This window comes from Oryctolagus cuniculus, chromosome 1 (assembly GCF_964237555.1).
Source record: "Oryctolagus cuniculus chromosome 1, mOryCun1.1, whole genome shotgun sequence".
Classification (NCBI taxonomy): domain Eukaryota; kingdom Metazoa; phylum Chordata; class Mammalia; order Lagomorpha; family Leporidae; genus Oryctolagus; species Oryctolagus cuniculus.
The window spans coordinates 144,298,908-144,322,025 of record NC_091432.1 but is presented as its reverse complement, the minus strand read 5'-3'; the positions used below and the strand labels follow the sequence as shown (position 1 = coordinate 144,322,025).

General features: G+C 49.0%; 3 protein-coding genes and 1 long non-coding RNA gene across 6 annotated transcripts in view; 1 reads left to right on the top strand and 3 right to left on the bottom strand.

The window, feature by feature from the left end:
- Window positions 1–8,071, bottom strand: part of C1H9orf153 (chromosome 1 C9orf153 homolog) — a 41,444-nt gene extending 33,373 nt beyond the window's left edge. Inside the window, exons 1-2 of the mRNA XM_008257472.4 lie at window positions 8,040–8,071; window positions 4,549–4,654 (exon numbers count right to left, since the gene is read on the bottom strand). The gene's annotated coding sequence lies outside the window, so the exon portion shown is untranslated. The remainder of the gene's footprint in view (window positions 1–4,548; window positions 4,655–8,039) is intronic.
- ISCA1 (iron-sulfur cluster assembly 1) lies at window positions 1,315–14,005 on the bottom strand. Its single transcript, XM_008257461.4, has 4 exons — window positions 13,870–14,005; window positions 8,040–8,093; window positions 4,549–4,654; window positions 1,315–2,951 (listed from the first exon to the last, which is right to left on the bottom strand). Exons 1-4 carry the CDS (start codon window positions 13,948–13,950, stop codon window positions 2,803–2,805), a joined length of 390 nt encoding a protein of 129 aa, XP_008255683.1. The 5' UTR covers window positions 13,951–14,005; the 3' UTR covers window positions 1,315–2,802.
- On the top strand, window positions 13,644–17,180 carry LOC103348495 (uncharacterized). 3 transcript variants are annotated; one of them, XR_007919996.2, is made up of 2 exons: window positions 13,644–13,873; window positions 16,431–17,180. It is a non-coding gene; the product is annotated as an uncharacterized lncRNA (long non-coding RNA). The 3 variants fall into 3 exon arrangements; XR_011379183.1 differs by lacking the exon at window positions 13,644–13,873 and adding an exon at window positions 13,891–14,026; XR_007919998.2 differs by lacking the exon at window positions 13,644–13,873 and adding an exon at window positions 13,985–14,120.
- TUT7 (terminal uridylyl transferase 7) overlaps window positions 16,951–23,118 on the bottom strand; it is a gene marked incomplete in the record, with an annotated part of 69,531 nt that continues 63,363 nt past the window's right edge. The window contains 1 exon segment of the mRNA XM_070049875.1: window positions 16,951–17,925. Coding sequence (XP_069905976.1) covers window positions 17,858–17,925 — 68 coding nt within the window.

Below are 23,118 nucleotides of genomic sequence, written 5' to 3'. Positions count from 1 at the left end.
TCTTTCAAATAAATAAATAAAAAAAAATCTTAAAAAATATTTCACAGAAACATGCAATGAAAAAACAATGCATGAATTTCAAATCTTCTGCACCCAGAATGGGCTTTAAATTCCGTTTCCCACTACCTCTTTGAAATCCCCACGCATGAGCTAAATGAGAGTTCCCGGACTGGTCCCGAAGCCAGGCTGTTCGCGGAGTCCCGGGCCGGCGCCGGGTCCTCACCATGGTTTTGCAGGAGCCTGGTCCAGATGCTTCGACTGGCAGCCGTTCCCTGAGGACTACTCGCACGCACTTCCAGCACTGCTCACTGCCACCGCCCAGGCTGTCTGCCCGCTGCCCCATCCTCCTCCACCGGATTCCCCTCCAGATCTTCCAAACCTCTCTTCCATCTGTCAAGACTCAGCTAAGGAGTCTATCCTCTAGAATACCCTTTCAGAAGTGCACCCCCATGCTTCTCATCACAACACGCAGCACGGCTGCACTACTAAGAGCGCAGACAGCATGGGGTCCAGTTCTGACGCGGCTGGCAGTGTAACCACAGGGTAAATATTTTATTCACACTTTGTTTTTAGAACTCCTTCCGTCCGCTCACTCATTCCCCCAATGATGATGATAGCCAGGGCCAGCCAGGGTCAAAGCCAGGAGCTGGGACTCGTTCAGGGTCTCCCAGTGGGAGCAGCTGAGCCATCACTGCTGCCTCCCAGGATGCAATTTGCAAGAAGCCAGATCAGAAGCCGGCTGGAACTTAAACCCAGGCATGCTGGCTTCCCAGGCAGGTATTAACCTCTGCACCAAATATCAGTCCCAGTGCTGTTTTTTTTTTTTTTTTTTTAGCTATGAAAGACAAGAGTCAGACTGCTTCAATAGATGGTTGTGAAGATGATGCTAATCGGGACAACTGCTGGCGGGCAGCAAGTATGCAGTAAATGCTGCTTACTCACCACACCATGGACTGACGCTCTTCACAGCTCAAGGTCTCTGAGGGGAGGGGCTGTCTGACGAGCTGGGAGAGCTCAGGGCCAGCTGAGAGCAGTGCTCACCAAGCACCGCAGCCCCGCCGGGAAACGTTAAGAACCTTCTCGGAGGTGGCGGACAGAGAGCTTAGGCGATGGAGGCAAAGGCACTTCAGGGGACAGGCGGATGACCCCCACATGAACAGGGAGGGAACTGAGAACATTCTGAGAGGTTCTCTCGAGGGGCTGTAGGAGAGAATGCCTGGAGACAGGGAGCCCGGGCAGAAAAATACAGCAGTTACTCCTTAGGAGCTGTAGTGGCTATTACCCCACATTCTTTCCCTCCATAAGAAAAGGCAATTTTATGATCACAAAGAAGCCACTTTTTTTTTAATTGATAACTGAACTTCTACACACATACAGTATTGCATAAATTATAAGTGGATCACAATTATATTAACAGAACAAACTCATGGCATTTCCATGAGACGACTGCTCTAGGTTTTGGTGCCAGGTACATTTTGTGCCAGGTACTTTAGTAAATGGGACAGATATAAAGGAACTCAGCTACTTTTATGAGATCGGTGTTCAAAAAAAGTGTCTACATCATCTCAGAATCCTTCATGTGTCAAACTCAGAAAAATCAAGAAACTAAAGCAAAAGGAACACTTTCAAAGATGACGACAGCAGTGTTAGGTTAAAAACATGTTTAAAACTTGCAGGGACTGGCTCAGGGATCAGAGAGCGGACTCGGATTTGGGGGTTTTAAGTAAGGTTCCATGATCTGCTTCGCGGCTGCTCCCACCTTCCCAAAGCATTAATTCTGAGTGCGTGTGTGCCCTCTCGGCTTGAGCAAACCACGCCTACAAGTTCTAAACAACGGTGATTCACGCAAAAAGGTTTTGAAGACTCCTCCCACTCAAAACTAATGTGCTAACCACCAAACTAGAACACAATTCCATCAGAAAGCTGACCGGATGAAGATGCCAGGTCACCGTGTCCGTCAGTGACCGCCTGGAGTACAGAGCACAGGAGCCACCTCCAGGGAAGGGCAGGAACCCTGATCTTGTGAATGATGGGGCACACAAGCCCCCAGGTGCCCATGGGGTCTATGCTTCCTCAGAAAAAGAACTGGGGGAAGAGGTGTTGGAGGGGGGAGGCGCAGAGGGTGCATGGTCCGACAGGCCTCTTTCAACCAAAAGAATCACAGGCGGGCTTGAGATCCCCTCGTTCAGGCATTTAGGTGGCAAAAGAAATGGATTGAGGAACAGGTGGCTCCAGTGTTGCTCACCTTTGGACATCACCATGGCGAGCTATTCTGCACTGCACTTCAAGGGAATCTTTGCCCAGCTCTGCTAAAGACCGCAGAGGAGGCATCAGACAATGAGAGTCCTGGTAACAACGGAAAATGGCTACAACGCACCATCACGTTGCTCCCAACAGCCTGGACTTCCTGCTGCTGAGTTTTAGGAGACAGCAATGTGGTGGGAACAGCGGCGAGGGAGACGGCCGAGCCGCCACGCGGTGGAGATCCAGGAGCGCTGACCTCCCTGGGGGGCGGCCTGAGGGAAACTGGTGCTGACAGAAGGGTCAGGTGCACAGCCGGGTTCCTTTCCTTAGAGAAGAAAACGATCCAGAGAGCGACGGCCTCTCAGGCTCGGTTTCCTACAGAGCGCACGGATCCCACGTCTCCTGGCAGCTAACACACTGGCTTCATTTCCAAAATGCATTGTTTTATTTTCCCCACGTTATAACCCCGAAGCACGTGACAGTCACACGATTTCTTCCGTGAGCCCCAGGGCGTGCGTGCGCTTCCCTGGAGCTGGCGGCCAGAGGTGTCCTGAGGATTCAAATGTTAAAGCTTTCTCCACAGCCGCAAGTTCCTTTGATGTTTGGGTTATTGAACACAAACTCACTGGATAATTTGTCTTCAACATAGTCCATTTCTGTTCCTAAGAGTGTTAGCTGGGCTTTCTTCTCGATGAACACTCTGACTCCTTGGGGAAGAGAAAACATGTGTCACACAAAGCCTTGCAGCCTCGTGGGAGCCGCCGGGTCAAAGCCCCTGGAAGTGGCACGGGAAACCTCAACAGGTTCTGTCATTTCCTTAGGGGGACGAAGCACTGCTTCCTGCCTGCCCCTCTCCCCCACACAACTAATCTGTAGCCAAAACAGTGACATCAGGGCGGACGCTTTCACACAGGTGAATTCCAGGACGATTCTGAGCAAGACTACAACTCGTCTTTCCCCCTTTCACTCCTTCCTCCGAGCTGCAGCGTGAGGGGAACATGTGCGCTCTCAGTGCCAGTTTTGTAAAGACGGAGTCAGTACCATTTATGGAAACACTGCACCGACATCTATGCACTCTGCTCACTGCCACGCCTAGAGACAAAGGGCTGGGACACAATGGGGCCAGCCAGTATATGACAATAGTTGTTCTGGGTAACATTCCCTAGTGAATATGTGGGCAGAGGTCGGCATCTTCTGAACACAACTGGTTTAAGAATGTTCTCTTCCATGTAAGAAATTGAGTCATCGCCTAAATATAAACTACATAAATATTAGGTTTCCTCTTCTTTAAGCTGAAAATACTAAGCTTTATGATACTTTAGGAGTTGACTTCAACAGCAGCGTATCAGACATGCCTTTCCTGGTGGTGCCTTCAGGTTAGTAGGATGAGCACACTCTCAGAGCAGCCACCCCTGGCCCTCCCACCAGCAGGAGGCGCTGTCGGCAAGCTGCGGGCACAGGGCCACCACCGCAGGCCAGAAATGCTCATGTTCTCACACTGTTGCTTCACTGTTTGTCTTGTTTTAAACACGCTTTATTGGATTATTGAGTGTGGACAGCAGGTGGTGGAAAATATAATCAAAAACCTAACATTTTCAGTAGAAACTGAAACTAAAGAAATCATCAAAAGCGTGAGCTGCTATGACTTACTGGACAGAGACATAAACCTGCAACTTCCCACACAGATGGCCGGTTCACTCTAGAGTTCTACGGTCTGAAAACCTCATGGACGCCATGGTGATCTCGCATAGCTGGAACAAACAAGCTTATCCAGGGCAGCCTCTGCAGAGAACCGACTGGTCCCCACTTCACCAGGCCCCTCGCTCACCCTGCGACCTCAGGCAAACAGTTCCACATGTCCGTGCCTCAGTTTCTCCCTGAGCAGACCGAGGGGGTAGGGGCTCTGCACCCCCGGCTGCCGTGCATAACTCAGTCCCAGCTGCCGGCCAGCCGAGCGCGTGCTGAGCACTGCTTAGATTTCCAGCAAACCTCCCCAGGCCTGCTGATTTGCTCAGCGGGATGAGGCACTCTGCTTCCTGCCTGCCCCCGCTTCCCTCACACTAATCTGTAGCCAGAACCATGACAGCAGAGCAGACGGTTTCACACAGGTAAATTCCAGGGCGATCACTCTGAGCAAGGCTACAGCTCATCTCTCACCTTTCCCCTCCTTCCTCTGAGCTGCGGCGTGAAGGAAACGTGTGCGCTCTCCTGTTTTATTACTGCTCTCAGCAACTTCATGCTAGGCAGAACCAAACACTTTACGCAAAACAGAGTGCCAGGAAAGCTTGTTTATGATAAACTCACCGTCCTGAACGACTTCTTCGTCAGAATCTCCTTTTGTCTTCGTATATTCTAGAGTATAAGAAAGGCCGTTACAGCCCCTGGTTCGGACGCCAACTTTTACACCTACCTGAAAAAGTATTAAAATATAAACTTAGTTTTGATAGTGCAGATTAAACAATTACTCCAACAAAAACCCTGGCTGTTGTTTAAAAACAAGTTAACAGGTAATTATTAGATTTCTGGCTATAGGATGTGTCCCTACAGAATGTACAAATGAATGGGCAAGATGCCGTTAAAAAATTTAACCATTGTATAAATGTCCTTATAGCACCAGCATGGAGCCAAAAAGAATAAAAACCAATTACAGGGGCTGGCGCACTGGCACAGTGGCATAGTGAATAAAGCTACTGCCTGCAACGCCAGCATCCCATACAGGCACTGGTTTGTGTCCCAGCTGCCCCATTTCAGATCCAGCTCCTTGCTAGTGCACCTGGGAAAGCAGCAGAGGATGGCCCAAGTGCTTGGGCCCCTGGACCCACATGAGAGACCCAGAAGCTCCTGGCTCCTGGCTTTGGTCTGGCCCAGCCCTGGCCGTTGCAGCCATTTGGGGAGTGAACCAGTGGATGGAAGACCTCTCTCTCTCTCCTCTCTCTAATTCTGCCTTTCAAATAAATAAATAAAATGAATCAAAAAATTACATACAAAATAAAGAAATCAAAAAACAAAAAAACCAACAGTTAGTATTACCCTAACAAAAGTTTGTTTTCCCCCCCTATTTCCTTCCACTATTTTTTTAAATTTATTTATTTATTTGAGAGGTAGAGTTACAGACAGAAAGAAAGGTCATCCATCTGTTGGTTAACTCCTCAAATGACCACAACTGCTGCAGCTGAGCTATCTGAAGCCAGGAGCCAGGAGCTTCTTCCGGGTCTCCCACATGGGTGCAGGGGCCCAAGGAGTTGGGCCACCTCCTACTGCTTTCCCAGGCCATAGCAGAGCTAGATCAGAAGTGGAGCAGCTGGGGGGCTGGCGCCGTGGCTCAGTGGGTTAATGCCCTGGCCTGAGGCACTGGCATCCCATATGGGCGCCGGTTCTAGTCCTACTGCTCCTCTTCCGTTCCAGCTCTCTGCTACGGTCTGGGAAAGCAGTAGAAGATGGCCCAAGTGCTTGGGCCCCTGCACCAGCGTGGGAGACCAGGAAGAAGCTCCTGGCTCCTGATCGGTGCAGCTCTGGCCATTGCGGCCAACTGGGGAGTGAACCATCAGATGGAAGACCACTCTCTCTCTGCAATTCTGACTTTCAAAGAAATAGATAAAACTTAAAAAGAAAAAGAAAAAGAAAAAGAAAAAAAGAAAAAGGAGCAGCTGGGACATGAACCAGCACCCATATAGGATGACGGCACTGCAGGCGGAGGCTTAGCCTACTAAGCCACAGCACTGGCCCCTCCAGTCTTGTCACACATACAACCTGAATATAGTTTTCATTATAGAGGGGAACAACCATTTTATTTGCTTTATTTTTTTTTCCAAATATAACCTCATTTTCCTGTAATTAGCTTTCCTAATTACCGTATGCAGGTACTGCCCACAAGTACATATGTAACATCTGACTCATTATTATTTTTAAAAGATTTATCTATTTGAAAGAGTTACAGAGAGGAAGAGACGTGACAGAGAGAGAGGGAGGGAAGGAGAGGGAGAGACTGATTGAGAGATTTTCCATTTAATGGTTCACTCCCCAAATAACCAAAATCAGGGTCTCCCACATGGGTACACTTGGACCACCTTCTGTTATTCCCCCAGGTATATCAGCAGGGACTGGAAGTGGAGCAGCCGGGACTCAAACTGGCACCCATATTGGAGGCTTAACCCGGTAAGCCACAATGTTGGATCCTTTTTACTAGACATCTATTCTGAGAACAGCATTTTTTAAGGGCAACATATTAATAGTCACTTTTTTAAAAAAAGGGAAAAGAGGGGGCGGTGCCGTGGCTCACTTGGTTAATTCTCCGCCTGCGGCACTGGCATCCCATATGGGCGCTGGGTTCTAGTCCTGGTTCCTCCTCTTCCAGTCCAGCTCTCTGCTGTGGCCCAGGAGGGCAGTGGAGGATGGCCTGGGTGCTTGGGCCCCTGCACCTGCGTGGGAGACCTGGAGGAAGCACCTGGCTCCTGGCTTCGGATTGGCATAGCACCGGCCATTTGGGGAGTAAACCAACGGAAGGAAGACCTTTGTCTCTGCCTCTCTCTCACTGTCTATAACTCTACCTGTCAGATTAAAAAAAAAAAAAGAGAGAGAGAGAGAGGGGAATATAAAAGTATCTAGGGCTGGCACTGTGGTATAAGTGGGTAAGGCCACCACCTGCAGTGCTGGCATCCCATATGGGCGCTGGTTCTAGTCCCAGCTGCTCCTCTTCCAATCCAGCTCTCTGCTATGGCCTGGGAAAGCAGTGGAAGATGGCCTGAGTTTTTGGGCCCCCGCACCCATGTGGGAGACCCACAAGAAGCTCCTGGCTCCTGGTTTCAGACTGGCGCAGCTCCGGCCATTGTGGCCATCTGGGGAGTGAACTAGTGGACAGAAGACCCCCCACCTCCTGCCTCTGCCTCTCTGTAACTCTGCCATTCAAATAAATAAAATAAATCTTAAAAAAAAAAAAAATTATCCAATGACAGAAACTGCCTCCCTAAAAAAAAAAAAAAAAAAAAAAGGGATTTTGTTTTGTTTTATCTGAAAGGCAGTGTAAGGGACAGGGGAAGGGGAGGGGAGGAAAAGGCAGAGGCAGAGGGAGAGTATCTTCCATTTGCTGGTTCACTCCTCAAATGGCCAAAACAGCCGGGGCTGGGCCAGGCCAGGCCAGAGCCAGGAGCCTGGAGCTCTATTTGGGTCTCCCACATGGTGGCAGGGGCCCAAGTACTACAGCCATCTTCGTCTGCTTTCCCAGGCACAGCAGCCAGGACTCAGGCGCTGGTTGATGCAATTAAACATGTCATAGAATTGCACAAAAATGAGGGGGCAGATCTTTACATACATAATGATATGGAAGGATTTTCAAGTGAGGGGGTAAAAAGCAAAGTGTAACCAGCGCATACCGTGTGCCCTTATGAAAGCAGGCAAAGGGAAGCAGACGTAAGAGCAGCCCGTGTGGCCTAGGTCAGGGGTTCCTCTCAGGAAGACATCTTTGGCCGTCACCACTTAGGAAGGGAGGGGGTACAACCCGGTGGCAGAGACGCCACCAAACAGCCTACAGTCCTCCTTAAGACATCAAGGGGCCCAAGAAACCCTTGTCTACCCAGATGGCTGAGAGGCTGGTTCAGAGGAGAGTGGATGACGATCAAGAGCCTGGGTGACAGCGACTTCCTTCATATTCAATGTCCATTTTGTGTTTTCTTTTTTAGAAATCATGAGCATATGCTATTTTTTAAAATAAAAATCCCCAGTTAATGAAAACATACTACTGAACATAAGACAAGTTCATTCTGAAAACACAGCTTCAATTCTGTTCTTGTTTTACTTACATGCTCAGGCTTATCTTTAAGAAGTTGTTTTATCTTGTTTACTGCCGATGGTGTCTGAAAAAAGAAAATTTCGTTTTCAGCTATAAAACTTGTATGCTTCAAAGTTTCGTACTTACTTGTCTTATTCGTCTGTCTTTAGCAAATTCATGCAGTGAATTTACATTCTTTTCTCACAGGCACCTAGAGGGTTTTATACATACACATGAACTTGCCTCAATTCAAAGCACTGTTTGTGAAGACATCTGCAAGTCACAGCCTTTTCATCTTGCTCCCTTGTCCAGGGCGGCTCCTGCCCATATTCTCTGCGACCATGCACATCACAACGGCCACATTTCTGGGTGGCATCTACTCTGTGCACCCACACTGTGCCCAGTAAGAGGTGCCCTGCCTGGCACACAGAAGGCCTGCAGACAGTGAATCAGCCCTGGGAAGCCAGACCTCGGGCACTGTTTCTGTAGATTATTAACCTTATTTCCAATGCATCCAAAGGCGCAGCTGGAGGAACCAGTGCCACCAGCACCAGTGCCACCAGCACAGAGCAACTCAGGCTCTGCTTCTCTCTACCCTTCCACGTGTTCCTACAAGCGTTCCATGTGGACAGAACTAAGAGCTCAAGACACTCAGATAAACAGAGCTAAGCCAGGAGTTCCTTGGCTGTGTGTAACTTGGCTCTGGGGTCCTCACGGTCACTGTGCACAGGTCCAGTGTGACTACCTCCACTTTTCCTGGGAAGGAGTCCGTTTCAGAGCACTGTCCGTCCACTTGGCAGCTGCGTCCCGAGGGCCGTCACGTTGAGTGGCTTTTCTGAGGCCGAGTCCCTTGCTGGTGCAGTAGGGACCACCGTCTCTCCTCTCGGATTAAAGATCGGAATTCAAGAAAAGCACTCAGGACCAGGCCAGCACGGCGACTGGCACAGTGGTGTAAGAATGTGGTCATGGAGAGAGTACGCCAGCCCCACCTTGTTCACTCAAGCGACTAATACTGAGCTGATCCGGGGGTTTCTAAAATCAGTATTTTACTGGTGCGTGCAGTCCCAAATTTGGCTATTATTACCTCATCTGGCCATAACCTGTGGCCAGAACGCCAACCTGTGCTACGGGGACAGAACCAGTGGATGAGGCCGGCGCCGCGGCTCACTAGGCTAATCCTCTGCCTTGCGGCGCTGGCACACCGGGTTCTAGTCCCAGTTGGGGCACCGGATTCTGTCCCGGTTGCCCCTCTTCCAGGCCAGCTCTCTGCTGTGGCCAGGGAGTGCAGTGGAGGATGGCCCAAGTCCTTGGGCCCTGTACCCCATGGGAGACCAGCAGAAGTACCTGGCTCCTGCCATTGGATCAGCGCGGTGCGCCGGCCGCGGCGGCCATTGGAGGGTGAACCAATGGCAAAAGGAAGACCTTTCTCTCTGTCTCTGTCTCTCACTGTCCATCTGCTTGTCAAAAAAAAACAAAAAAAAAAAACAAAAAAAAACAAAAAAAAACAACAGTGGATGACGGCCTGGCCCCGCCATGTGTTGTTGCCTCCTGTCGGGGCGCGAGCCCAGCCAGATGGGGACGTTCTAATAGTCGGACCCAATTAAGTAGGGACATAAAACCAGTTTACAGAGCCAAGACTGGCATCCTACAAAATACAAAACACAAGAGAATGCCATGCAGTGCACCTAGTAAAAGTAACTGTTTTGTGAATCTTTCTTGTCAGTGATTATATGGGGTGTGTATGTATTTCCTGTTGTCTGTCACTATAAAGACAAGACGGAACAAACCGTTACTACCAGGTCTCTACAGGCCTTTTCCCACGGCCCTCAACACACAAGCATGCAGGACAGGAGGAGGACATGCTGAAGAACAGAGTTCCGGTTCCTATTTTCATTAGATCACAGAACAGCAATCTCAGAGTTACAGAAACCGTAAAACGCATTTCCTTAAAGTGCTTGTTTATCCTTCTAAGTGTCTGGTGGTAAACCCCAGCTTTCTTCCATTTGTAAATTTCATGGTCATAACGTTTGTTACATGCTGAAGAAATTAAACCACTTACTGTCAAATAAAAAAGATTTTTGATAAGTTAAGGAAAAATAAAAGGCAAAGCGATGGGAAAGTATTTGTTGGGACTAAAATCTGATGGGTTGTCTAGGCTTAGCCTTGGTTTGCTGTGGGTAGATCAAAGGTACAGGATCGCAACACACAACACAGTTCACACGCTTTGTCACTTGGCTAAGTCCTTTTATCTCCAGTTTTCTAAGCTATCTAATTTATTTGAAAAATAATGTTATTTTCTTCTTAATGCTTAATGGAAAGCGTTTAACATGGGGAAGGAAGCAGCTCACGAAGAACAAGCTCACCTGCTTGAAGGGCACTCAACAAGACTCTGTGCCTGGCAGCTGCTACCACAGACAGAGCCCAAAGTGCATCTAAATCTTCCCTCGTCAGGCAAAACCCACACACACACTCTGTCGGGCGAGTATTACGAATGACGGGTAACCCAGTTAGCTGCTCACGCGAGAGAAAAGGATGCTTCTTAAACCTTCCCAGTCCCTGATCTGATTTTCAGAACAAATGAGAATGACTGAACAGGGAAGAGAGGGGACTCCTAAAAAAATTCTAGTGCTAAACAGTACTGCCTGTATGTCAGTAACAGGCAGAAACTAAGATCCCCCTTTGCACTTTGTCTGCTTGCACTGCTTAGGGAAAACCAATCTGAAAAACAGCAGTAACACCTTCAGCTGAACCACACTGCTGCAGGGTCGGGCAGGCTTCCGACACCTATGCACTCTCTAGATAAACAAGAAACCCACAATTCTCTAAGTTATCGTATTGTGATTTACACACAATTAATGAGTTTCTAATTCACCTAACAGTTGACTTGTGAAGTCAAATCTAGAAGATTCTTGAAATGAACAGAAATATGTTTTTCAGTTTATTCATACATAAATCTGAGGAACGTGGCTCTTTAAAGTGAGAAAGTATTGTTGTCTTATATTTTGGGCAAATTTAAAAATAAGTAAATACTTAAAAATTAAAACAGGAAAGTATTTGTTTGTTGTTAAAATTATGGGAAAAACTGCTTTAAATAAACGTGTCTTATCACTACCTCACAGGAATGCATTTTTAAAGCTTTCTCAGACACCGAATGGCTTCTATCCCTTGTAGGACAAACTTTTCATCCTCAGCGTTGCAGTTCCTTAAAGTGATCCCAGGAAATTTTCATCTTTGGCTGTTTAAGCAAGCATAACTAGAACTGAAATTAACTCTGTGATTATGTACGCTTCATATGTGTGTCAACGACTAACGGACGGTCACTCTGAATCCAGCATTTTCCTGTTTAAAGCTGACAGATGAGCAGCAGTTAATGTACGAGCTACAGTACACTTTGTCAAACGTGGCTTTCTCAGCACTGGCTGTCCACACGGCTGTCCGCACGGCTGTGGTTCCCGCTTCTTTTTCCCTATCCCCACGTGTGTGTGTGTGCCTGTATCAACATCTCCATCACGCGGGGTAATCATGGGTGTACAAGCACACATACTACTTCCTAGCCTCCATTTAAAGACCATTCTTCCCATTTGATACATGGCAATAAACACACACACTGACCATCACTGAGTGCTCGCTAAGCGTTTCATGGTTTAAATACATTACCTTTATATTCCTAACAATTAATTCTGTGCTTTTAGGCATCAAAGATTAAATAATTTACATAGGGCTGGTAAGTCGAAGAATGAAGCTTTGACTCCAAAACTTAAAAAAAAAAATCATTTATAGCTACTACATAATATTTTACCAACAGCATCCTCCCTGGTAGACTAAACCACTCTCAGCGTTAGAGGGTTCGTCTACTTTGGCCTGCGGGAGTGCCCTCATCTACATATCTTCATGCATGGGTCACTGTTCCAAAGGACTTCTGGTCCTAGCCCAGTGAATCCACAGCTCATGCCAGCCCCCTCAGCCAGGTTCCACCAGAGTCCAGATCGAAGGCACCCACTATGCACGATGAATTAGGGTCTCTCTAAGCACCAGAACTGTACTGGCTGGGTACCACCACTCTCTCACAGAACTCTGGCTGGGCTTTATGCACCAACTCTGACTTGCAGGACCAGGGAGATGAAGTCATCTACCGTCAGAGTAGTGATTAACGTTAGCAGGGCTGTTTTTTTTTTTTTTTTTTAACTTTATTCCATCTGTCAACTCCAGGATCTGTAGGGGCAATCAGGGAAGAGGGGCGTCCGTGCTTTTTGGGTATTTCCTGCAGCTGTCCGAGGGCACCGTGCTGGGGCCTGGCTTGCATCAACATTCCTGCGGCCAGCCCCGCACCGTCTAAGCCCCTCTCTCCAGTAAACCACACATCCCCCTCTCGATTCGCACCAGCTAAGGCAGAGTCTGGCGCTGCAGCACCCACCCCTGCTGCCGAGTCATCAGCCGCTTCCTGACCTCTGGCGGACTCCACAGCACGGCCCTTTTTCCGTGCTGCGCCATGTCCGATTCCCACTGCCCCAACCTATAGCTCCCCTCCCTCCTGGTCTGCTCTTACCTGCGTCCACGCATCAGGCCTCGGAACACCTCGGAAGGGTCAGAAACGTTTCTAAGGCGCTTGCAAACTACGGGCCAACAGCGACTCGGGCCCCGGAGTTCTGGGACCGGGGTCCAGAGGCCAGGGCGACACTGCTAGCTCAGGACCACGGGGGACGCTGGGAGCCAGCAGGGACAGGCTTCTCCCGAGGGAGCTTTGAAAGCCAGCCTTATGGCTGAGGAGGGTGAGTTCGGACAAGCGCATCAGAGCCCCTGTCAACGGCATGAGAGCCTGCAACGAAGCAGACAGCAGGGGGGGCGGGAGGCCAGGCCTGAGCGAGAGCGCCCGTTATTATCCCTGGAAGGCGGTGGGGACCACTCGGCCTGGACCACCGCAGCCATGGAGGAAGGCACGACTGGAGCACTTCCAAGCAACAGGCAGCGCCCCCAACTTGGGGATGAAAACGCAGAACCCCATCCCAGCACCAGAGGAACCCTGCATTTCTACCGAGGCCGGGAGACGACTGACCCAGGGACTGCGCGGTGGCCCCACCTCCCAAGACCCTGGACTGACCACGGGGGCCTGAGTGTCTTCCAGACACAAAGGACGAACCCTTAGGGCCCGAAACGCGGACGCGCTGGGCAACGCAAATCTCCCTGACTCTGCCAGCCACGGGCCTCGTCCTCACCCGCGACCCCACCGAGGTCCTCCCTGCTCCCGGAGCCCCGGACACCAGGAGCCCTACCGAGTGTGGCTAACCAGACAGGGGCGCCGCGGGGCCCGGGACCCTCGGCCAGGTTAGAACCCGTGACTCGGGCTCCGCCTGCCCTTCCCCCCAGAAAACGCCGCGACCTCACTCCCGGGGGTCCGTCGGCGCCCTCCGTCCTCCCCCCAAGACCCCAGGACTGAGTGGACCCCCTGAGTCGCCCGCGACCCCGGGGAGTGACCCTTTGTGCGCCGCGGCCCGCACCTCAGCGACGGCAGCGGCGCCCCCAACTCCTGCGGGGCTAAAGAGGGGACCCGCGGTCCGGTCCGGCAGCCGGAAGTCCTGGCTCTCCCCACAACCCCCCCACCGACCCCGGGCCGCGGCCGGACGCCGGCTGACCCCCGCACCCGCGCGAAGGAGACCCCGCACGCGGCCGGCGCGCCGCACGGCCTGCCGGGAAACGTAGTCCCCTACACCCGGGGGCGGCGGCCCAGCGGCCGTGGTGCTCGGACGCGGCCGTGGCGCTCGGACGTGTCCGCAGCCCGCGCCCTGCCGCCGTGACCTCCTCTCGCCGGCGGCTGGGGACATGGGCCAATGTCACGGGGCCGTCTGCGCGCCGCGGGCACTCACCAGGGTAAGGGCGGCCCGGGTGGGCTGCAGCTTCCTCTTGCTCACAGCCCGGACAGTGGCGCGAACTAAGGAAGCCGACATCTTCGCCGTCCCCGGCCACCGGGGCTCGCCGAGGGCCCGGGAGCTTGGACACCTCAGCCTCTCTCCATGGACACGGGTAGGCGATTGACGCCACAAGCTCCGGCGCACGGCGCCCCAGGCTCCGCCCCCCGCGCCGGCCCGCCCTCCGCCGCCGCCATTGGGCCGGCCGCGTGAGTGACGGGCGAGGGGCGGGCGGTGGGGCTCGAGGGGAAATGGCGTCACCACCGAGGACGCAGTCGGGCGAGGTGCGCCCGGGGCCCGACAGTCTCAGGCGGTGGAGGCTTGGGGCCGGGGCAGGAAGCCCGGCCGGCACCGGGAGCGGCCGTTCTCAAGGGCAGAATGGCCGCGGTGCCCGGCCACCTACATTCCACCTCATGCTCGTGTGTTCCGGGCCCCCGGGGCAGGACGTTGCTAACAGACCCCGCTCCGCGCGCGGCCGCCTCGCAGTGCTGCCCCTGGGGGACGCGCGGGGACTCGGGCTAACGGAGCACCTGTGTGTGTCGGACGGGGGTCTTTATTCCGCCCGCGAATCCTGCAGTGGTCCCGCGCGTGCCGGGCACGGGGGCGCACACGGGGTCCCCGGGGAGACGCCGCTGCGGGGGCGCGGTGCCGTGGGGGCTGGCAGAGGGGACCCCAGGGCCGGTGGTGGCATCTCAAGGGAAAGCAGGCGGGCTTTGGGGGAGGGGTGCTGTGGATGACACTCTTGGGGTCTCCATGGGGAATCAATAATACCATCGGCAAGGCCCCAATTCTGTCTTTGCTACCGGAAAACAGTGCCCGAGGGTGTTCTTGCCACGCCCCGGCTGCACACTGACTACACTGAGCTGGCGGTAGGGTGGGCTTTGCCTTTTCAAAAACAGGTATCCCAGCCGCAGGAACCTGATCTGGGTGGGGCAGAAGCACCAGCACGTCTTTGATAAATGATTCCCAAACACAAGTATTTTAGTACAGTTCGTACGAGGCTATTATTACGATGTAGGCCTGCAGCGGGCATTTGTGGGGCTGGATTCTATACTGGAGCGCCGCTGCAGGCCCAGCTCTGGGCTAACGCACCTGGGAAAGCAGCAGAGGATGGCCCAAGGACTTGGGGCCCCCGCACCCGCGTGGGAGACCCGGCTCTTGGCTTCCGCTGGCTCAGCACCGACACGGCCCAGCCCTGACCATTCTGGGCACCTGGACGGAAGATCTGGCACTCTGCCTTTCAAATAAATAAAATAAATATTAAAAAAGACATAATCTAGACCCCTGGCTAGCTCATTTTACACTTGAGCTAATATTAAGTCGTGTCATTTGATTGACAGAGGATCCGGCATACCTAATGCCACTTGAAAGCGGCCCAGGTCCCTGAGATGAGCTGGTATGTTAGAGTTTTCCTGCTTCTGTTAGAAGTGTGTGAGCTTTTATCTCAGAGCAGCAGCTGTGCGTGGAAATGAGGTGGTGCTGAAACCGGGCGGCTGTGGGGAGTGTCCGAGGGCTTTGTCAGCTGTGACTCTTAGATTTCCACCAAGATGTTACTCAATTCTGCTTCCCCTGGTAACACTGTGAACTCCACTGAGCAGTCTTATTCAGGATTTTACCCACTCAGCAAAGGTTTTTTTTCTTTTTAATAAAAGCATTTTCATTTCAGGATAAAAAATTAACTCAAGTTATCTGACATTTTAAAAAGGCGTTTTTAAGCCTGCTCATGCTTGATGCTGTTCATACCGAGCGAGAGATTTAGAAAGTGTGGGTGAGGACCACGGGGACAGTGCTATTAAAAAAATTTTTTTTTCATATTTTTATTTGTTCCTGAGACGGCAGCAGGGAGAACGTTGGTAGCAGGGCATGGGTGGAGCCTGTTCAGCTGCCCTTGAGAGATAGCTACACCCTGGGAGCTGGGCTTGGTGTGGAGAGAGGCACCTGTGCCCCGGCTGAGCCACTGAGAAGGGGCTGTGACCAGCATCCAGGTTCCAGGTCTGCTGGCAAACTGCTCGCTGTCACACAGATCTGGTATGAGATTTAAAAACAAAACAACAACAAAAAAACCCTCAATACTATGGGAAGAATCAAACGGGATTCAGAATAATATGCAGGAATCCTTTAACATCCTTCAAAGGATACAAGAAAACCTGGTCTCTATAAAAAAAAGATGAGAACATAAAGTAATTTCGAGGAATGAGAGGAAAAGGAGAGGGTAAACTGAAACTCAGAAGTGCAATGGCCAGATTTGTACAGAATCACAAGGCAGCAGAATGACGCGCAAACAAAGCCAGTCCTGCACAGCCTGAACTCGAGAAGTTTTCCTTCCACAAGGAAAGGAAAGATGTGGTGGAAGAATACTGAGGAAAGACGAAGTGTTTGAGGGAAGGAAAAAAATCAAGAACATAATATTATTTATAAAATTGAAAAAAAAATAGGGAGATACAGGGAATGCACTTTGCTTCAGACAAAAGGTCACTGGAGACAGTTCTAGACTGAGGCAAAGTTCCTTCTCATTACAGGGAGAAACAAGAAGGCCCGGAGTCTCCCGAGCAGAACTCTAATCCCTACGAGTGAACCAGCGGGGCCGCTCCCGGGCCTCCCTTCTGCTGTCCTGCCAGAGAACGTGACCAGAATCCTCAGCCCCACGCTGTGCCCGCCTGAGCCCGAGAGAGCAGCTGAGCAGAGTCACGTCCAGCCACAGGTTGCGCAACTCATGAACCTGCCTTCCAGCTGAGCAAGGTCCGGCCACTGCTTCTTCTCCCACGACTTCCACATCCTCACACGGCTCTTCTTCAGTCTTCAAGTTACTTTCATAAAAAGAAGGGGCGCGAGGATTTGCATCTTCCCCGGTCCCTCGCTGCACCCCTCAGCCCGGGCGGTCTCAGCGACATTGGTAAACCCCAGGGAGTGTGGGGGCGTGTTAAAGGGAACTCTGCACGCTGGCCCACTGGGGAGCGGAGGACGACTGTCCTTACTCCTTAGCTTACTTTCCCGATGGAGTTTAGGGCTGTCTCACTAGGAAATAACGTGGATAAGATCACAGGTTGAAATTGCGATTTTATTTCAAAATGATAAATAACCGGAGGCATAGTTCTGACATGGGCTACTTCTGACAGGCTTGGGAAGTTGGACAGTTCCAGGAGGACTCCAGTCAGACCCAGGATGACACCAGCCGCACCTGAGACTGGCAGAGGCGGCCTCTTTGATCTTCAGGAGTTCTTAAAAGCTCTCCACCCTACTGTCTGAGTGTCATAAAAAGTAAAAAGCCATTTTATTTAGTCATTTTTCCTTTGAAAACCTTTTGGTGGCAGACAGGACTGCTTGTCTTTCGGGACTTCATTTTCACAAACACAGTCGTTCTTTGTCAATTTACTTAAAAGCAGAGAGGGAAAAAGGCAGAGGTCTCTCCACGGTCCTGCTGGCCCAGTGCAGCTCAGCTGCTTCTGTCCATGTTAGCACTTGTGCCAAGAGCAGTAACATCACGTCTGGAAACCCTAAGTACAGCAGTAGCAGTTCACACAAGGATTCCATAAACAGCAATAAATAGAGTCTCCCCTCTTAGAAAAGGGATTCGTGGGGAAGGGTTAATTTACTTGGGGTGATTTCTCAGCACACCACTTTTAGTGCCCTTTGGAAGAATTAAAAACCATGAAACTGTATCCACTGAATACCAGCTCACAGTCACAGCCTTCTCTTTTAACCTGGCTTAAATACATATGTCATGGCTTTCTATTAAAATCCTTAAATCTATGGGGATTGGTGGCAGATAAGACATTAAATTTTTTCCCTCATTAACAATTTCATTAAATTAAAAAAGAAATCCGACATTTTCCTGGAAGGCGAGGCTGAAGCCTGACCTACGCTGCCGTGTCCCGTGCAATGAACCTAATTTTCCGGTGAGTGGGAGTGCCCGAGTGGCCGTTCAGAATGCTGCGTGTCCCGTCCCTCATGATTCCTGCGGGGTCCTCTTCGTGGAGGCTTTTCCCTGAGTCATGTATTTACTGGAAAGGCTGCCTGGAGGAGGGGAAACAAAACCCAGCATCAATGACACAGGCCTCACATCAGCACAGCAGCCATGCCAGTCCTGACTGTGGACTGCTCGGGAGACTTTACGCTCTGCACTGGCCCTTGCTTGGAATCAAGGAGTCAGGCTATGTAGCAAAGAGAGGAGATGAGAACCCCATCTGCTGAACGCAGGTGTGGTTACAATTCCAAATGCAGACGACCCTGCAGTGGCGTCTCCGAGGTCCCCAGTTCCATCACAGCTTTTTTTCTGTTTTGGCATTCCAAAACAGAACAGGCAACAAAGCACTCTCTGGCCTGAAATGACTCTGCAGGTAGAAAGCAGAGGATGACAACACTTACACGAAAGGAAGACATTACATTTAAGGGTGGGGGACAAGGATGACTAAATAAAAAGAAACTACAGAACCATTAATAAATATCGTTCTGCAGTCTGAATAAGCAGATCAATGCAACAGAAGAGAGCTGAGAAATCCCTGAGTATAAACAAAGCGCCGGGATTTTACAAAGGTTGTATTTCAAACCAGCTGGGAAGTACGGATTATTCAGTAACTGGTATTATGTCAACCAAGTAATTTGGGGGGGGGGGGGGGAGAAAGTTACTCTCCTCACACCATACCATTCTTCATGCATTTCCAAATGAGTTACAGAATTAAATCTAAGTCTAAAATAGCCAAAGTGTAAGAAGCAGTGAGTCTCCACATAATTATCAGGTAGGGAGAGTTTTCCAAGCGTACCACCACACCGAAAGGACAGTAGATAACCAGGTAAAGAAGGAAATGTGGGGCCACGTTGTGGCACAGCAGGTTAAGCCACTGCCTGGGATACCAGCATCCCATATGGGTGCCAGTAGAGTCCTGGCTGCTCCCACCCAGGTCCCTGAGCCTGAGAAAGCAGTGGAAGGTGGCCCAGGTGCTTGGGCCTCTGTACCCCTGTGGGAGAACGAGATGAAGCTCCTGGCTCCTGGAGTGAACCAGTAGATGGAAGATCTCTGTTTCTGCCTTTCAACTAAAATCAAAATAAATCAAAATTTAAAAAAAAGAGGAAATGTAGTACAGTTAGCCCTCTGTGTCCATGGATTCTCTATCTGTGGATTCAACCAACTTAGGGAGGGAAACACTCGAGGGGAAAAAAACTGCATCTGTCTGAGTATGTACAGACATCCCCTTGTGATTATTCACTGTACAGTACAGTGTAGCAACTGTTTATACAGCAGTTACACGGAATTACCTGTTAATCTAGAGATGATTTAAGGAACATGGGAGGCTGTGTATGCCTGAGTTTTGGTATCCTGGGGGAGGGGCTCCGGAACCAACACGCCCTCACGCCCACGGAAACTTGGGAACAATTGTGTAAAGAAAAAAATATGTGGTAACAGTGTGTCATCAAAAAATGAAAATTACAACAACATGCCAATTTTTGATTACCAAAATATTAGCAAGAAAGAAGGTCGTGGAAGACAAAAAGGTGAGTGGGAATTTTGCTAAATAAATCTCCAAGGAAACATTATAATAATTTAAGAATGCAAACAACTTAAATAGCCAAAACTTGTGATATGACTGAATATAATTAAGAACCATGTATACAATAGAATACTAAGTTATGCATAGGACAGTTTATATGGAAAAAGTAAGCTTATAAAACTATATGAATAGCATTTTCATAAAGACTAAAAATTGGCCGGTGCCGTGGCTCACTAGGCTAATCCTCTGCCTGCGGCGCTGGCACCCCAGGTTCTAGTCCTGGCTGGGACACCAGTTCTGTCCCGGTTGCTCCTCTTCCAGTCCAGCTCTCTGCTGTGGTCCGGGAAGGCAGTGGAGGATGGCCCAGGTCCTTGGGCCCTGCATCTGCATGGGAGACCAGGAGGAAGCACCTGGCTCCTGGCTTCAGATCGGTACAGTGCGCCAGCCATAGCGGCCTTTTGGGGGGTGAACCAGCGGAAGGAAGACCTTTCTCTCTATCCGTCTCTCTCTGTCTAACTCTGCATGTCAAAAAAAAAAAAAAAAAAAAAAAAGACTAAAAATTAGGGCTGGTGTTGTACAAGCTACGCCTGCAATGCCAGCATCCCACATGGGCACCGTTTTGAGTCCTGCCTGTTTCACTTCTGATCCAGCTCCCTGCTGTGGCCTGGGAAAAGCAGTAGAAGATGGCCCAACTGCCTGGGCCCCTGCCACCCACATGGGAGATCCTAAGGGAGCTCCTGGCTCCAGGCTTCCGCCTGGCCCAGTCCAGGCCGTTGTGGCCATCTAGGGAGTGAACCAGTGGATGGAAGACCTTTCTCTCTCTTTCTGTGGCTCTGATTTTCAAATAAATAAATCTTTTTAAAAAATTAAAAATTATGGCTGGCACCGCAGCTCACTAGACTAATCCTCCGCCTGCAGCGCCGGCACCCTGGGTTCTAGTCCTGGCTGGGGCGCCGGATTGTCCTGGTTGCTCCTCTTCCAGTCCAGTTCTCTGCTGTGGCCTGGGAGGGCAGTGGAGGATGGCCCAGGTCCCTGGGCCCTACACCCCATGGGAGACCAGGAGGAAGCACCTGGCTCCTGGCTTTGGATCGGCGCAGTGCGCCAGCTGTAGCAACCATTTTGGGGATGAACCAATGGAAAAAGGAAGACCTTTCTCTCTGTCTCTAACTCTGCCTGTCAAAAAAAAAAAAAAAAAAAAAAAAAAGAAAAAACACCACAAATGGAAAAAGCCTACCATATATATTTCTGTATCTGGAAAATGAAGACTGTTTGGATTTAGTGTGAAAGTCAGTGGAATTAATACATGTAAAGTAACTCAACTGTAACAGTACCTGGTACATAGAAAGTACTCAATAAATATAGATAGGAAGATTTTCCTCCAAAACCTAAACAGTAGTTAATACTAGAATATATATAGTATTTATTTTAATTTTTCTCTCTCATTTAAAAAATATTTATTTATTTGAAAGGCAGAGCAACAGAAAGGGAAGGAGAGAGAGAGATCTTCCCCCTGCAAGGTCAATCCCCGAATGGCAGCAATTCCCCAAATGGCTGGTCTGCTTCAGGCCAAAGCCAGGAGCCAGGAACTCCATCCTGACTTCCCACATGGCTGGCAGGGGCCCAAGTGCTTAGGCCATTTTACCGCTGTTTTCCCAGGCACATTAGCAGAAAGATAGAGTGAAGTGGAGCAGGCAGGACTTGAACCCACCATGCCACAGTGCCAGCCCCAGCTGATGATTTTTAAAAATAATTCTTGATGACATATAACTAAGTGATTTTTGGTCATGTTATTGGGATAAAATAATTCAGTGGCACTGTTATAACAACGCATCTCCTATTATTTTCAATTTGCTATCATAAAGACTACTGGGGTCAACACATACCAAATACTGAAACAACAGGTTAGGAACAGAAGTAAGGAATGCTGTTTCACTAACACAGTAAGTCATACTGATCCATATATATATATATATATATATATATATATGAATGCTTGGAAGAAAAAAAATCCCTACTGTCTCATTAAGTAAGAGTCATTTTCATAAGTAAACATTAACAGTAATCTTGAATGAAACTTTGTAACATTTGTTTTGATCAATTATATATTTCAATAATTGTGGAAATTCAACACAGAATTTTTGTATAGGCTCTGAGACTTAATTAAAAAAGTCAGGGTCTAGAGTTTGATGAAGCAGGTTAAGCTGCTGCCTTTGACACCAGCATCCTGTAAGAGTGCTAGTTTCAGTCCTGGCTGCTCTACTTCCAATCCAGCTCCCTGCTAATGCATCTGAGAAAGTGGTGGGGATGACCCAAGGACCCATGTGGGAGACCCGGATGGAGTTCCTAGCTTCTGGCTTTGGCCTGGCCTAGTCTAGGCTGCTGTGACCATTTGGGGACTGAACCAGAGGATGAGGTACATGCTCACGCTCTCTAACTACCTTTCAAATAAATACTCCTTTTAAGAAAAGGCTAAAAATTCCATTCTCATAGATGCTTTTTGCATATAAAAATGATAGTTCATTCAATAAAATATTGAAAACATATATAATAAAAATGTATCATCTTTTGAGAAAATCCTATAGAGGAAGTAAAACTTAAGTGATTCAAAGAGGAATGAAAAAGTAATGTAAAATTCCTGTCTATTGAAGAAGGACTGTAAATGAGTAACAGTGTATCTGGAAAGGAAATATTAATATGTATGACAGATTTAAGGATGATTTAAAAGTTTTAATTTAAAATGTCAACATTTACCCAAAAATGGCACATTTGTAGTTATGATGAAAGATTTAGGGGTCAACTTAAAAAAAATCTAGAAGGGGATACATGAGCTTTCCATATTTTGGGGGAATATATAAAGCAAAAGTTTTGAAGACACACAATACTGCAAATATTTGAAATCAGCCAGTTCATTAATGAGAAATGATTAAATAAATGACATATTCCTATGTTGGAATATTAAGAAGTGTATCACAAAGAATGGGTGTTGACCCTAGTGTAAAAATATCCTGGGTCTCTCTCTGGAGTGCCTGGGTTCCATTTCCTGCTTCTTGTCACTGCATATCCTGGGTGGCAGTGGTGATGGCCCATGTATTTCGGGCTCTGTCACCAATGTGGTGAGAACTGGAATGCATTAGTGGCTCCCAGCTTCACCCTCAGCCAGGCCCCACTGGCCCTTGCAGGCACTTGGGAAGTGAACCTGTGGAAAGAAATCTCTCTCTCCTTCCCCCTCTCAAATACATAAACATTTAAAAAAAAAATGATCCATATTCAATGATAATGATAATCTCCCCATACTACTTAAAGGAATCTTCCTATTATTTTAACTTTACTATTATAAAGACTAGGAATTCTTTTTTTTTAAATTGTTATCAACAGGTTTAAAACTCTAGTCAAGGATAATGGTTGTATTAGTACACATCATCATGAGAGAAGACACCTGCAAATCTCTTGCAGTATCTCCAATTTTTAAGATTTCAACCTTTGGGATTCAAACAGAATGAGAAGATAGGTAAATTAATTTTCTTTGCAAGAAAAGGAGGAGTAATAAGGAACAGAGGAAAAGTTTCCTGAGATTCTCATCCTGAATAAATTGTTATATATATAAAGCACAATTAAAAATAAAATCAGCTCATGACTACTTCATCTTCACACACTCGCTTTTTGTTCAACATGGCTACTGTGTGTCAGTCCTGTATGTTGGCAGAGATGAATCCCAGCAAGG